This window comes from Ipomoea nil, unplaced genomic scaffold (genome assembly GCF_001879475.1).
Source record: "Ipomoea nil cultivar Tokyo-kokei standard unplaced genomic scaffold, Asagao_1.1 scaffold2694, whole genome shotgun sequence".
NCBI classification, from domain to species: domain Eukaryota; kingdom Viridiplantae; phylum Streptophyta; class Magnoliopsida; order Solanales; family Convolvulaceae; genus Ipomoea; species Ipomoea nil.
In genome coordinates, this window is record NW_017619122.1 from 2,311,510 (window position 1) to 2,326,439 (window position 14,930).

General features: G+C 41.2%; 1 protein-coding gene and 1 long non-coding RNA gene across 5 annotated transcripts in view; one reads left to right on the top strand and one right to left on the bottom strand.

Moving 5' to 3' along the window:
* Positions 1 to 14,930, bottom strand: part of LOC109155220 (BTB/POZ domain-containing protein FBL11) — a 27,862-nt gene continuing 12,932 nt past the window's right edge. For all 4 annotated transcript variants that reach the window (XM_019302938.1, XM_019302937.1, XM_019302936.1 and 1 more), the window contains 4 exons: positions 3,245 to 3,325; positions 2,797 to 2,841; positions 2,628 to 2,696; positions 1 to 299 (listed from right to left, as the gene is read on the bottom strand). In XM_019302938.1, the coding sequence (XP_019158483.1) occupies positions 120 to 299; positions 2,628 to 2,696; positions 2,797 to 2,841; positions 3,245 to 3,325 (375 nt within the window). In that variant the 3' untranslated portion in view covers positions 1 to 119. The remainder of the gene's footprint in view (positions 300 to 2,627; positions 2,697 to 2,796; positions 2,842 to 3,244; positions 3,326 to 14,930) is intronic.
* LOC109155221 overlaps positions 13,600 to 14,930 on the top strand; it is a 15,827-nt gene continuing 14,496 nt past the window's right edge. The window contains exon 1 of the long non-coding RNA XR_002049877.1: positions 13,600 to 13,708. This is a non-coding gene — a long non-coding RNA (uncharacterized LOC109155221). The remainder of the gene's footprint in view (positions 13,709 to 14,930) is intronic.

Below are 14,930 nucleotides of genomic sequence, written 5' to 3' on the forward strand. Positions count from 1 at the left end.
CGGTACAATATTCAGATACACTCTGATTACTTGTGTAATTGTTGAATGAGTATTTAGATGCATTTATAATAAATAATATATTATGATTATGTATGTACGTAAAACTGAAATGACCGTGTTTACAATCTTTCCTTGACAACCGCTGTTGTGAGTTCCTTACTGTTCCACACCATCACTAATGTCTCTACGTGAACTGGGTTTGTCCGACCTTCGTACTTCCTGTCCATCAGCTCTAGACTGCATTTTTTCTGCTTGCATCTTGCTATCTTTACAATACTTAATGGATACCTGTTGGTGAACTGTATGGGTCACATTGAGTACAAGTAGAGAGTTATTATTAGTAGAAAGTTCAAAGATATATACACACAATGCAACAACTATAGATATATGGCTGACTAGCTTCTCAGAGGATAGTATAGACCTATACGAGATGCAGTAGTAGTATAATAGCAGCGTGTATATGAATTATCAAGAACCATCTCACGCAACACCACATGTCAATTTACCGGAGATTGAGAATGGTTGTCAAGAGTTACATATCGAAACTATAAGAGAGAAAATATGAGTTTATAAGGGAAAATTATACCATAAACCAGAATCTACCTTGCATTGTGGATCCTGATCCAAAAATAACATTCAGATTCAATACCTACATAAACAGTTAACTGCAAACACATAACATGTTAACCAGCATCTCATGTGTCTGTAGTTAACATATTTTGTACCGGTTAACTGCACATCCTATATGTCTGTAACACATATTTTGTATCTGCAATTACAATTTATGTGTATGTAATTACATGTAATTACAGGTACACAAATTATTCACGGCAGGTACAGAATGTGTCATCATTTTTGGACCAAGATTCACAATGCAATATGAACCCTGATCAATGGTATAACAATTGGTTTATAAGGTTATGTGTTAGACTAGCTAATTAATTGAATTTAGTCTTTTAGTGTGATTTGGTCTGTTACAAAAGTGAAGAGAGAGAATTTCTAATGTGCTGTTGTATATTGTCTCAAACTGTCATTTAAAATAGAGAATACAAAGCCCTATAAATAAGTACTAGAAGACTACGAATAAGAAACAAGTTTACATATGTCCTACCTACCTAATACTCTAAACGGCCTAATATATAGAGATTCTATATATCAAATATATATTCTATATTCCATAACACCCCCTCAAGTTGGAGCATATATATTTTAATAATACCCAACTTGTTATACAAATGAGTGATAACCCAAAATAATTAAATAACAAATAACTCAAGTCCATTTAGGACACTCCTTTGAAACGAAAGCTTCGAACGTCTCGAATCCCACGAACAACGGGTGAACACAAAGTGACCGAACAAACTTGAGATTGGATACTCATACTCCCCCTCCAACGAAAGCCTTGAACGCCACGAATACCTACGGACAGTTGGGTGAACTCAACGTGGTGGACCGAACCAGCTTAGCATTGGACCCTCCCCTAAACCGGAAGAGCTTAGACGCCACTAATATCACAACTCTGGGTGAAAACAAAGTGGACCGAACAAGCATGAACACACAAGGTAAAAAAGACAAACTCCAAACTGGAGGATCAAAAGGGAAGTATCTTGACTAACAAAAGGGAAGCATGGCCCAATCAACGAGCGCCCAATCAACGAGCATCAAAAAGGAGACAACACCAAAACGAAAGAGAGATAACACTAAATCGAGGCAACACCAAAACGAAAGAGAGGACCAAAACAAGACAGCACCAAAACACACAAAACGAGACAACACAAAAATACGAAACGAGACAGCACTAAAACACGAAACGAGACAGCACGAAAACACAAAACGGACTCCATCCTTCTAGAGGTCATGAACATAAAGACCCCTAGACGCAAGCCCATCACCAATAACCCTCTTCGTCACAAGATTCCAAGGCAGCAGCAGCAACACAATTATACTCAGTCATACCCACCAAAACAGATCAAAAAACTACACAAAAAATGAAGCCTGAAGGGATACGAAACAACCTGACCGGAAAGCAAAAGGCATTGGTCCAAACTAAGTCTAGAACCGAGGGGAGGGGACTTAGGCAACCCAGAAACAGGCGACGAAAAAATTTTCCGGTGGCCGGAAAACCCTCATGTGCCGGCGCGTGGGGCGAGTGGCGGCAAGTTGCGGCGGCGCGTGAGGCCCCACGCGCTGCCCAGATCGGTGTTGAAATCTACAGGCGCGGTCGCCGACGAAGCTTCCTAGATGGGTGGTGACGGCAAAGGAGCGAAAAAAAAAAATCCCTTTATCTTAAAGGCTCTGATACCATGTTACAAAAATGAAGAGAGAGAGTTTCTAATGTGTTGTCATATATTGTCTCAAACTGTCATTTAGAATAGAGAATATACAGCCCTATAAATAAGTATTAGAAGACTACGAATAGGAAACAAGTTTCCATATATCCTACCTACGTAAAACTCTAAACTGCTTAATATATAGAGATTCTATATATCAAATATATATTCTATATTCCATAACAGGTCCATATGCTCTGATTATAAAAGTTGTTATAAAATGTTTCCACCACTACCATATAATCCAAATGACGCAAGAACAGTAACACAAACATCAATGATGCCGCATTTTCTTACATTTGGGATGTCAAAGTCACGATCCATTGCATCACATACATCAAGGGATATCTTTCGAAGCATTGGCATCTGATCCAAAATCATAAAACAAAATATAGATTTAAGCTACTTGGTGGAGTAAATTATGGTTAAGGCATCAAGCATTCAAATGCCTCTGTTAATTTGTTACCTTTGAAGCAATGTGAGAAATAATATCCCTCTGCATTCCAGTACCCTGCGTTTTTAAAGTCAAATAAACATGACTAATTACTACAAAAAATTTATTATCATTATAATAATAGGGAGCCACTCCTATGCCATTTCTAACAAAGCCGAATATTAAAAAGGGATGAGATACATTTTGTAATTTTGCAAAATTGAACTCATTCCTTTAATTTTGTCAAATTAAAGAATGTACAACATGCCTTACTATTAATATTATCCGGCACTGTAAAAATATTCCTATAATAATAAATCACGTTCTCCAAGTATATATATCCCTAAAACAGTCATGGAAGACAACATCTACAGATTCACAAAAAGATGCAAGTCTTCCCATGCATTGTGAACACTTTTATTTAATCTCCATAAAAAGAACAAACATCAGATAAAAAAATAACAAAGATTAGAAGACTCACATTATGTCGTAAGATAATATCTTCAAGGGCATGACATTCTAAAAGTGATGTCACACCACAACTTGTCACTTGACCACAGTCCTGAAAAAAAAAAAACCCAAAGTCTGATATTGACAAGACATGAACACAAGAACTGAATTAGATCCCGTATTTTCAGTTTCTTGGTATAATGAGATCCAAAGTTCCTTACAGGAAGTTGGAAGGTCAGTTCAGACAATTAAGATCGGACATCCAATATTCCAATTCATCTGCATAGAAGTCTAGAGATACACTTGAGGAGACAGGTATGTTGGACTACATGCCAATTAACACACTTACACCATGACAACCATGAATCCCAAGATTAAGCTTTTACTGAAGAAAAAAAAAAAAAAAGGCCCCTATCTAATCCTAGTAGATACCAAAAGTTAGTTGGGAAGTTGCTCTATGTGACAGTTGCCCTATATTTATATTTCATTTGCAATGAGTGTTGTTAGTCAGTTCTCATGTCGGGTGTTTTAGGGATAGGAAGTCAACATCAAGATACTATGTTCTCTTTAACAGTACCTTAGACGTCCTGGTAAGAAAAACTAAGAAGTAGGATGTGGTAGCACATTCAAGTGCAGAGGTTGAATATCAACCAATGTTTATGACATGTGAACTGATAAAGTTGAAGCATCTTCATACAAAATTATAGTTTTGTGAGCTTGAATCTATGGAGCTTATATCAAGACAATCAGGTAGCATTACATATGTGTTGGAAATATTGAAAGTATCTTGAGCAGCCCACATTTTACTTTAGTAATTAAAGTCTTGCGGAGAGGAGTAGTTTACTTCTTTATTTATTATGTCTCTTCCCAATACTCTTGTAGGTCTATATTGTTTTGTAACCTGAGTTAGAAGTATGAATAAGAAAACTTCCTAGACTTTTAATATGGTATCAGAGCCACCTTTTTGGGGCCTGAGATTTCTTTCAAACACCGGATGAACAGTGGCAGAGGTGATGAGCACGGTTCATCATCCCTTTTCATCTTTCTTCAATATTGGAAGCTCACTTCATGAAACTAGTGCAATAGACTATCAGAAGAAGCTCCGGCGACCTTGCCCATCCATTTCCGGCCACAAGGAACCTCCACACGCGCCACCGCAACGAAGCAGCTCCAACACCACGCGCCGACACGTGATCCTTTTTCCGGCGACGTTTTCCGGCCAAATTTTCCAAATCAATCCATCTCTTGTCTGCGGTTCTACTGTGATTTTCTCATATTTTTCTGAAAGCTATGGCAAAACACGAAAGTTTTAAAAGCGCACTGAAAGTTGCCAAGACCACCATATCTCATACTGCTCTTGCATTAAAACCTTATTCAACTTGGATTCTAGATTCTGGAGCCACTGATCACATTTCTGGTAACCTCTCATTTTTCTCTAATATTGATCACATTTTTGGTAACTTCTCATTTTTCTCTAATATTGAGTTCTCAGACTCTCTTCCCGTTGTCACATTTGGTGATCTCTTCCCGTTGTTACATTTGGTGATGGAAAAGGAAAGGTTATAGGAATTGGAAAAGTCACCATTCATTCTCTGTCTTTATCCAATGTCCTAGATGAATGTAATCAAACTGAAATTGAATTATCCAAACAGTTACAGAGATAGAGACTAATACTAGAGAGATCTGTTACACGTAAAAGTCTCCTCACAAATAGACTGTACTACGCTGACTATTCCTATACCACACATATATTAACTTATTAGTTATTACAATAGGAAATAATAATATTCTAAATATATTATTCACACACCCCTCAAGCACAAGGTTGGTGCGATACAACGTTGAGCTTGTCACGCAGAGCTTGAAAACGTGGTCCTGGAAGTGGCTTGGTGAAGATATCTGCTAGCTGGTCTTTTGTAGAGACAAAATTAACAACGGAGTCACCAGATGCCACCTTGTCCCGAACGAAATGATAATCAATTTCAACATGTATCGTGCGGGCATGGAATACCGGATTAGCACGGAGATACGTGGCTCCCAAATTGTCACACCACAGAGTGGACGGCTGACCAGTGTGTAACCCAAGTTCCCGAAGCAGAGAAACAACCCAAGTAACCTCCGCAGAAACATCAGCAAGAGCTTTGTACTCAGCCTCGGTAGGAGACCGTGCGACTGTCCGCTGCTTCCTCGATAACCACGAAATAAGATTGGAGCCTAAGAACACAGCATACCCACCCAGCCCAGTCTGAATCTGAGAAGGCATGCAAGGCTGTAGAAGAAGACGGTGCTAGACGCAACCCATAATCCAAGGTGCCTTTGATATACCGCAGAACACGCTTCAATAAACCCCAATGGTCGTCAGTCGGTGAGTGCATGAACTGACAGAGCCGGTTAACTGCATAGGACAGATCAGGACGGGTAATAGTTAAGTACTGTAAGGCCCCCACAATACGCCGGTATTGAGTGGGTTCTCATAAGGTTGCGTGGACGGAGAGATAGCTTGAGTGACAGCGGCAGGAGTGGCAAGCGGCTTGCAATCTACCATACCTGCACGCGTGAGTATATCACCCATATAACGGCGTTGTGTGAGAAGCATACCACCGTGTACCTTAAGAGTTTCAATGCCCAAAAAGAATCCAGGTTCCCCAAAGTCCCGTATTTTGAACGTCATGGACAACTGTTTGAGTAAAGTGTCAATAAGCACGGCATCATTACCCAGCATGATTATGTCATCAACATAAACTAATAGAAAAACCCTTGATTGCCCAGTGCTATAGTGAAAAAGGGATACATCCGTCTTCGAAGAGTTGAACCCTGTTGAGATTAAAAAGTCGTGGAGTCTCTTAAACCAAGCACGGGGTGCTTGTTTGAGACCATATAGAGAACGTTGTAGATGACAGACATGTCCTGGATGTGTGGGGTCTTCATACCCAGGTGGCTGTTTCATATAAACTGTTTCTGCTAAGTGACCGTTTAGAAACGCATTATGGACGTCTAGTTGACGTAACGTCCAATTATGCGACACTGCCAGAGAAAACAATAGTTGAACTGTAGTGGGCTTCACAACCGGACTAAAAGTATCAAAGAAGTTATCACCGGCAACCTAGTTAAACCCTTTGGCAACTAGACGTGCCTTATATCGCTCAACGGAGCCATCAGCGTTGCGCTTGGTTCTAAAAACCCATTTGCATCCAATGACATTCATGTGTGGTTCTGCTGGAACCAGTTGCCAAGTGTTGTTGTGCAGAAGTGCATTAAACTCCTGATCCATGGCGTCAAGCCAATGTGGGTGCCCAACAGCTTGGGAGTAGCAACTAGGATCAGGAGTAGCACTTAGAGCATGAAACTCTTCGTCTTGCATGACATGTGCAGGTCCTTGGGCAGGAGCTTTGGCGCGACGCCTCCTGCCTGTATTTGCTGGTGCTTGTATAGCAAGAGGTGCGGGTTCATGAGCCAATGGTACAGTCTCTGGCTCGGCGGTGGGCATGGGCATAACTGGTGGTGTTGTGAGTTGCGGCACCAATGGTCCAACCGCCCACGGGGCCGAGGGAGTTGCGGACCGTGCCGTGCCCTGGTCAACCGATTCTGAAAAAGGGAAAACAGTCTCGTTAAACCAGACATGGCGGCAGATATAGATTTTTCCAGTTGTTAAGTCCATACATCTATATCCCCTATAGGACGGTGGGTAACCTAAGAAAACACATGGGGCCGAGCGATACTCTATCTTGTGGCGATTATAAGGCCTAAGATAGGGATAGCAACGGCACTCGAATACCCGTAAAAAGGTGTACGGGGGTGACACATTAGAGGCGTGAATATGGGCTTTGAAATTGTAGGACAGAAGATGGTAAGTAATTTATTAAGGTGGTGGTTGTTTCGAAGGCAAAGTCCCAATATTGTAGGGGAACTGAGCTTTCAGCGAGTAGAGCTAACCCGGTTTCGACAATGTGCCTATTCCGACGCTCTACCCTTCCATTTTGTTCGTGCGTGTAAGCACATGATTGTCTATGGTTTATACCAAGTGTTTGAAAGGTGTTATGCAGTTTGCGGTATTCACCCCTAGATCAGATTGTATGGATTTGATAGAACGCGAAAATTGTCGTTCTACCATGACACGAAACGACTCGAAACATTTATATACGTCCGTGTTTACCCGTGAAGGATAAAACCAGGTAAAGCGGGAATAATCATCTACAAATAGAAGGAAATAGCAATAACCACTACTAGAAAGAACGGGGGATGGACCCCAAACGTCCGTATACAATAAGTCTAATACATGCGTACTAGTGGAATTAACTCTATCTAGCGGAAATCGACATGATTTTCCGAGATGTCACGAGGTGCAGTCGCCCATTGGTTCCGATTTATTTTCAACCGGACAGTTCTGTAGAATTTTATTCAAGACACGATTATGAGGATGACCCAGCTTGCGATGCCACATGACTAGAGTGGTTCGTGAACTTAAATATGCGAAACGTGACCGAAACAATGGAAGTGTGTATAGCCCTCCCGACCTGGGTCCCCTAAGCAGAATGGCCCTGGTTATTGAATCCTTCACAAAAAACAATTTTTGTGAAATTCAACGAACACATTGTTTTCCGTAGTAAATCTTTGAACAGAAAGTAATGGAACAGATAAGTCGGGCACATGCAACACATTAGATAACTTAAGAGACTTTGACAAGGAAGGAATAGATGCAGAACCAACGCGCGAAATAACCAAACCCGCGCTATTACCCGACACGCAGGACATCGTTGCCATTGTACTCATCAAATTGAGACATCATTGACGCGTCGGGCGTAGCATGGGCAGAGGCGCCTGTGTCGGGAAACCAGCTGCTCACCAAACTGGATGCAAACTCGTCTCCGGCCACGGTCAGGTCGCTGGATATTATAGCGCTTAAAACAGTGTACTGCAGTGTGTCCGATGGCGCAACAAATCTGGCACCTCGGAGGGTTGCCACGGCCATTGCGACCACCACGCCCGTTACCACCGCGGCCTCCACGTCCACGCCCGCCACGAGAATGGTTCTCGTTGTTTTGGTTTCGACCACGACCAGCATAGAAACCAGCATGAGAGCCGGACGCCGCTCTAGCACCCGGCGACGGGAAATCATCAGCAAGAATAAACTCTTGCGCCTGTAGAAAATCAGACAGCTGCGGGATGGTGATCGGATTACCTGATACCGTCAAGGAGGCAGCCATGGCCCGAAACTCCCGGCGAAGGCCCCGGAAAACGAACAAATTTTGTTCGTCTAAGGAGACCGGGCGGCCGGGGAGTGCAAGATCTTCTACCACGAGTTGCGCTCGTCCCAAGTACTCGGCCGGCGAGCTGTTTCCTTGCCGCAACGATTGGAATTGACCAAGCAAGTTCAAGTAGCGCGCACGTGTGGAATAACCGAGGGCGGCAGTAATGGATTGCCATACTTCCCGCGAGGTGTTACGACCGACTGACAAGTACATCACTTCCTCCGACAGAGATGAGATGAGAGAAAGGATGGACTGGTCTTGTTGCGTCCAGACCCGGTGTGCTGGATTAACTTCCGGTACGGTGGTGGTGGCGCCGGAAGCCGAGTCACCGGACGGTGTGTTGATCATTGGCGGCGGACATGGTGTGTCGCCGTCCACATAACCGAGCAAGCCTTGTCCACGGAGGAAGGGAACGAACTGTGTGCGCCAGAACAAGTAGTTCCTAGCGGTGAGTTCAATAGAAACGAAATGGTGACCTGTGGCTAAAGTGTTTGGGGTGGTGGCTGACGCCGTTGTGCCGGCGGTAATAGTTCTCTCCGACGAATTTGTCGACATCGGACATCGGATGGCCGTGGGTCGAGGAGTATCGACGATAGGGAGAGAGGAAAAGAAGGAGGATCTAACCTACGGCTTAGCTGATACCAGATGAATGTAATTGAACTGAAATTGAATTATCCAAACAGTTACAGAGATAGAGACTATTACTAGAGAGATCTGTTACACGTAAAAGTCTCCTGACAAATAGACTGTACTACGCTGACTATTCCTATACCACACATATATTAACTTATTACAATAGGAAATAATAATATTCTAAATATATTATTCACATCCTATACATTCCTGGTTGTCATTTCAATTTGATTTCAATTAATCAACTTACTCACTCTCTTAATTGCCTTGTCACCTTTTCTTCTGTTTCTGTGGTTATTCAGGACTGTCAAACAAAAGGAACAATTAGTGTATGATATGAATCATGAGGTCTATACCATCTTTCAGATGTTCCACTAATACCAAAACAGCTTGCACTGCTTCTGTTTCACCTCTTCTTAACCATTGTCGTTTAGGACACCCCAACCTCAATAAATTAAAACAACTTGTTCCTGGATTGTCAAATTTAAAAACCAGAGTGTGAATCGTGTCAACTTGGGAAATACTCAAGAGCTTCATATCCTAATAGAGCGAATAGGAGGGCCAATAGCCCATTTTCCTTAGTTCACTCCGATGTTTGGGGACCATGACGAGTTTCATCCACTTTGGGTTTCTCATATTTTGTTGTCTTCATTGATGATTTCTCTCGGTGCACATGAATCTTCATGTGCTAGAACTCCTCAACAGAATGGAGTTGCTGAACGAAAAATTCGTCATCTTGTTGAAATAGCTCGTACTTTGCTTATTCATAACAAGGTTCCTAAGAATGTGCTAGGACAACCCAACCTCAATGAATTAAAACAACTTGTTCCTGGATTGTCAAATTTAAAACCCATAGAGTGTGAATAGTGTCTGTTGGAATATGAGCAGTGTTAGAATATGAGCAGCCTACTCTTATTATTATGCTTTTATTATGCTTTTAAGTCTTTGGAGAGTGGAATAGTTTTAGACCTTTTATGTCCCTTCCCAATACTTGTTATCTTCCTATATAATGTCTTGTAATGTGTTGTTCTTTCTAAGATGGAATAACAAGAAGATAGTTCAGGTTCCTTTTAGTTTACCTTTCAACATGGTATCAGAGCCAAGTTTGAAGGGCCTGAAAATTTCCAGATGAACTCACCGTGAAAAACAGTGTTCATCATCACTTTTCTACACTATCTCAAACTAAGAGCTTTATTCACTGATTTGGTGCCACATTCCTTCAAAAGAAGCTCCGGCGACACTGCTCACTCTTTTCCGGTCACGGTGGCTGCCTTTTCTGGCAGCTTTTTCCGGCCTTTTCCAGCAGCTTTTTCCGGCCAAAATTTCCAGATCATCTCGCCTTGTTCCTGCAACACTACGGTGTTTTTCTCATATTTTTATGACAACTATGGCAGAACATAGAATTTCCAGCAGTGTACCTGCAACACTACGGTGTTTTTCTCATATTTTTATGACAACTATGGCAGAACATAGAATTTCCAGCAGTGTACCAGCCGGGAAGTCTGCCTGGGTCACCAAAAATCAGACTCATGCTCTTGCATTAAAGTCAGACTCAGTTTGGGTCTTGGATTCTGGAGCAACTGATCACATATCTGGTAACCTTTCTTTTTTCTCCCATATTGATTTCTCAGACTCTCTTCCTGCTGTCACTTTTGGCGATGGGTCAAAAGGAAAGGCTATAGGAATTGGAAAAGTTACTATTCATTCTTTATCTTTATCCAATGTTCTTTACATTCCCGGGTGTCCCTTCAATTTGATTTCAATTAATCAACTTACCCAGTCTCTTAAATGCCTTGTTACCTTTTCTTCTGATTCTGTGATCATTCAAGATCGTCAAACAAAGGAAACAATTGGTAAAGGATATGAATCACGAGGTCTCTATCACCTTTTTTGTTCTACCAATACCAAAATAGCTTGCACTGCTACTACTTCACATCTCCTTAACCATTGTCGCTTAGGACACCCTGATCTGAATAAATTAAAACAACTTGTTCCTGGTTTGTCAAATTTAAAAACCATAGAGTGTGAATCATGTCAACTTGGGAAACACTCAAGAGCCTCATATCCTAGTAGAGTGAATAGGAGGGCCAATACCCCATTTTCTTTAGTTCACTCCGATGTTTGGGGACCATGTCGAGTTTCATCCACTTTGGGTTTCTCATATTTTGTTGTCTTCATTGATGATTTTTCTCGGTGCACTTGGGTCTTTTTAATAAAAAAACCGTTTTGAGTTATTCAATGTGTTTCAAAAATTCTACAATGAAATTGTGAATCAATTTGGGGTTTCTCTCAAAATCTTACGGAGTGATAATGCAAGAGAGTATTTTTCTGACCCTTTCACATCTTTCTTTTCCTCACATGGAATACTTCATGAATCTTCATGTGCTAGAACTCCTCAACAAAATGGAGTCGCTGAACGAAAAATTCGTCATCTTGTTGAAACAGCTCGTACCTTGCTTATTCATAATAAGGTTCCTAAGAATTTCTGGGGGCATGCTATACTTCACTCATGTTATCTCATAAATAGAATGCCTTCTTCTGTTTTACAAAGAAAAATTCCTCTTCATATCTTGCTCCCACAGGAACCTCTCCATAAGCTCCCGTTGCGAATTTTTGGGTGTACTTGCTTTGTTCATGATACTTCTCCAGGACGTGATAAACTTGATGCCAAGGCAATAAAGTGTGTTTTTCTTGGATATTCTCGCCTCCAAAAAGGCTTTAAGTGTTACTGTCCTAAAACACACCGTTTTTATACCTCCTTCGATGTTACATTTTTTGAAACAACACCCTTTTTCTCATCCAACTCCGTTGAGTCTGATTTTTTAGGGGAACCCATTGAAATCACAGAAGTTCTCCCTGTTCCTACTTTCTCAGAACCTGTATCTCCCACTGTTCCTGAAAGGACCATACCTATTCCTGAAAGAATTATACCAACTCTAAACATCCAAGAGGAAGGGCATGTTCCACCATTGTTGTACACCTACCAACGACGCAATCATCAAGATTCCCAAGAGGGTAGACACCCAGTTGAGTCATGTCCTACATCACTGTTACCCAATGATACAGTCCAAAACACCACAACACACTCTCCCATTGCTAGCCGAGTAGGTAAAAGATCCACTCGAAATCCTTACCCTATCTATAATTTCCTTTCACAGAAACGTCTATCTCCATCATATTGTGCCTTCATTTCTAGTTTGTCAACTGTTTTTGTTCCAAACAATGTCAAGGAGGCATTAACTCATCCAGGGTGGACTCAAGCAATGGTTGATGAAATGGAAGCACTCCATTCTTCTGGGACTTGGGAGTTAGTTCCTTTACCTCCTGGTAAAACCGTGGTTGGTTGTAGATGGGTGTATAATGTGAAGGTTGGGCCAGATGGACAGGTTGATAGATTCAAAGTTCGACTTGTTGCTAAAGGATACATGCAGGTTTTTGGCATTGACTACACGGACACCTTCTCACCGGTAGCCAAGATCACTTCTATCCGCCTCTTACTCTCAATGGCAGCTAATCGCCACTGGCCACTGTATCAGTTGGATATAAAGAATGCCTTCTTACATGGTGATTTGAATGAGGAAGTATATATGGAGCAGCCCCCTGGACTTGTGGCTAAGACAGGAGCTAGTCTTGTTTGTCGTCTTAAACGCTCTCTCTATGGATTGAAGCAATCTCCACGTGCCTGGTTTGGGAGATTTAGAGATGTGGTACAACAATTTGGCATGATTCAAAGCAAGGCTGACCACTCTGTCTTCTATAAACATCTACATGGAAAAAGCATATATCTTGTGGTTTATGTTGATGATATCGTCATTACAGGCAATGATAGTGAAGGAATAAATCAGCTTAAGAAACATTTGTTTCAGCATTTCGAGACAAAAGATCTTGGAAAATTGAAGTATTTTCTTGGTATTGAAGTTGCTCAATCCAAACAAGGTATCTATGTGTCTCAACGAAAATATATTTTGGATATTCTTGAAGAAACAGGAATGACAAATTCCAAACCAGTTGACACACCCATGGATCCAAATGTCAAACTTCTTCCAAGACAGGGGGAGCTCCTATCCAGTCCAAGTAAGTATCGGAGGTTAGTTGGCAAGCTACTGTACTTGACTATCACTCGACCAGATATCTCATTTGCTGTAAGTGTAGTTAGCCAATTTTTGCAAGAACCATGTCAGTCATTGGGATGCAGCCATCAGAATATTGAGATATCTGAAAAGATCCCCAGGTACAGGATTACTTTATAAAGATCATGGAAATACAGAAATTGTCAGAAATTGTCAGTTACACAGATGCAGATTGGGCTGGATGTCCTTGGGATAGGAGATCGACATCAGGATATTGTGTCCTATTCGGAGGGAATTTGGTTTCTTGGAAAAGCAAGAAACAAGATGTGGTTGCACGATCAAGAGGCAGAATACCGAGCAATGGCACTAGGGATTTGTGAACTAATTTGGGTTAAGCAACTTCTCACAGAACTCGATTTCCGCAAGCTTGGGCCTATGAAACTAGTTTGTGACAATCAGGCAGCTCTACATATTGCCTCCAATCCTGTCTACCATGAAAGGACCAAACATATCGAGGTTGACTGCCACTTTATACGCGAGAAGGTTGCATCCGGAGTCATTGTTACCACATTTGTTGGGTCAAACGATCAACTCGCTGATGTTCTCACCAAATCTCTTCGTGGACCTAGAATTGAATATATTTGTGGCAAGCTGGGAGCTTTTGATTTATACGCTCCAGCTTGAGGGGGAGTGTTGGAATATGAGCAGTGTTAGAATATGAGCAGCCTACTCTTATTATTATGCTTTTATTATGCTTTTAAGTCTTTGGGGAGTGGAATAGTTTTAGACCTTTTATGTCCCTTCCCAATACTTGTTATCTTCCTATATAATGTCTTGTAATGTGTTGTTCTTTCTAAGATGGAATAACAAGAAGATAGTTCAGGTTCCTTTTAGTTTACCTTTCAACAGTGTCAACTTAGGAAACACTCAAGAGCTTCACATCCTGGTAGAGTGAATAGGAGGGTCAATAACCCATTTTCTTTAGTTCACTCCGATGTTTGGGGACTATGTCGAGTTTCATCCACTTTGAGTTTCTCATATTTTGTTGTCTTCATTAATGATTTCACTCGGTGTACTTGGGTCTTTCTAATGAAGAACCGTTTTGAATTATTTGATGTGTTTCAAAAATTCTACAATGAAATTGTGAATCAATTTGGCGTATCTCTCAAAATCTTACGCAGTAATAATGCAAGAGTCACTGCAAGAGAGTATTTTTCTGATTCTTTCACTTCTTTCTTATCCTAACATGGAATACTTCATGAATCTTCATGTGCTAGAACTCCTCAACAGAGGAACCAAAAATCCGTCATCTTGTTGAAACAGCTCATACTTTGCTTATTCATAATCTTGTCTCTTGGAAAAGTAAGAAACAAAATGTGGTTACACGCTCAAACACTGAAGCAGAATACCGAGCAATGGCACTTGGAATATGTGAGCTAATTTGGGTCAAACAACTTCTTACAAAACTCAATTTCTATAAGCCTAGTCCTATGAAATTAATTTGTGATAATCAAGCAGCGCAGCACATTGCATCTAATCCTATCTACCATGAAAGAACTAAACATATTGAGGTTGATTGCCACTTTATATGAGAGAAGGTCACATCTGGAGACATTATTACCGCATTTGTTGGGTCAAATGATCAACTTGCTGATGTTCTCACCAAATCTCTCCGTAGACCTAGGATTGAATACATTTGTAGCAAGCTGGGAACTTTTGATTTATACGTGCCAGCTTGAGGGGGAGTGTTGGAAATATTGAAAGT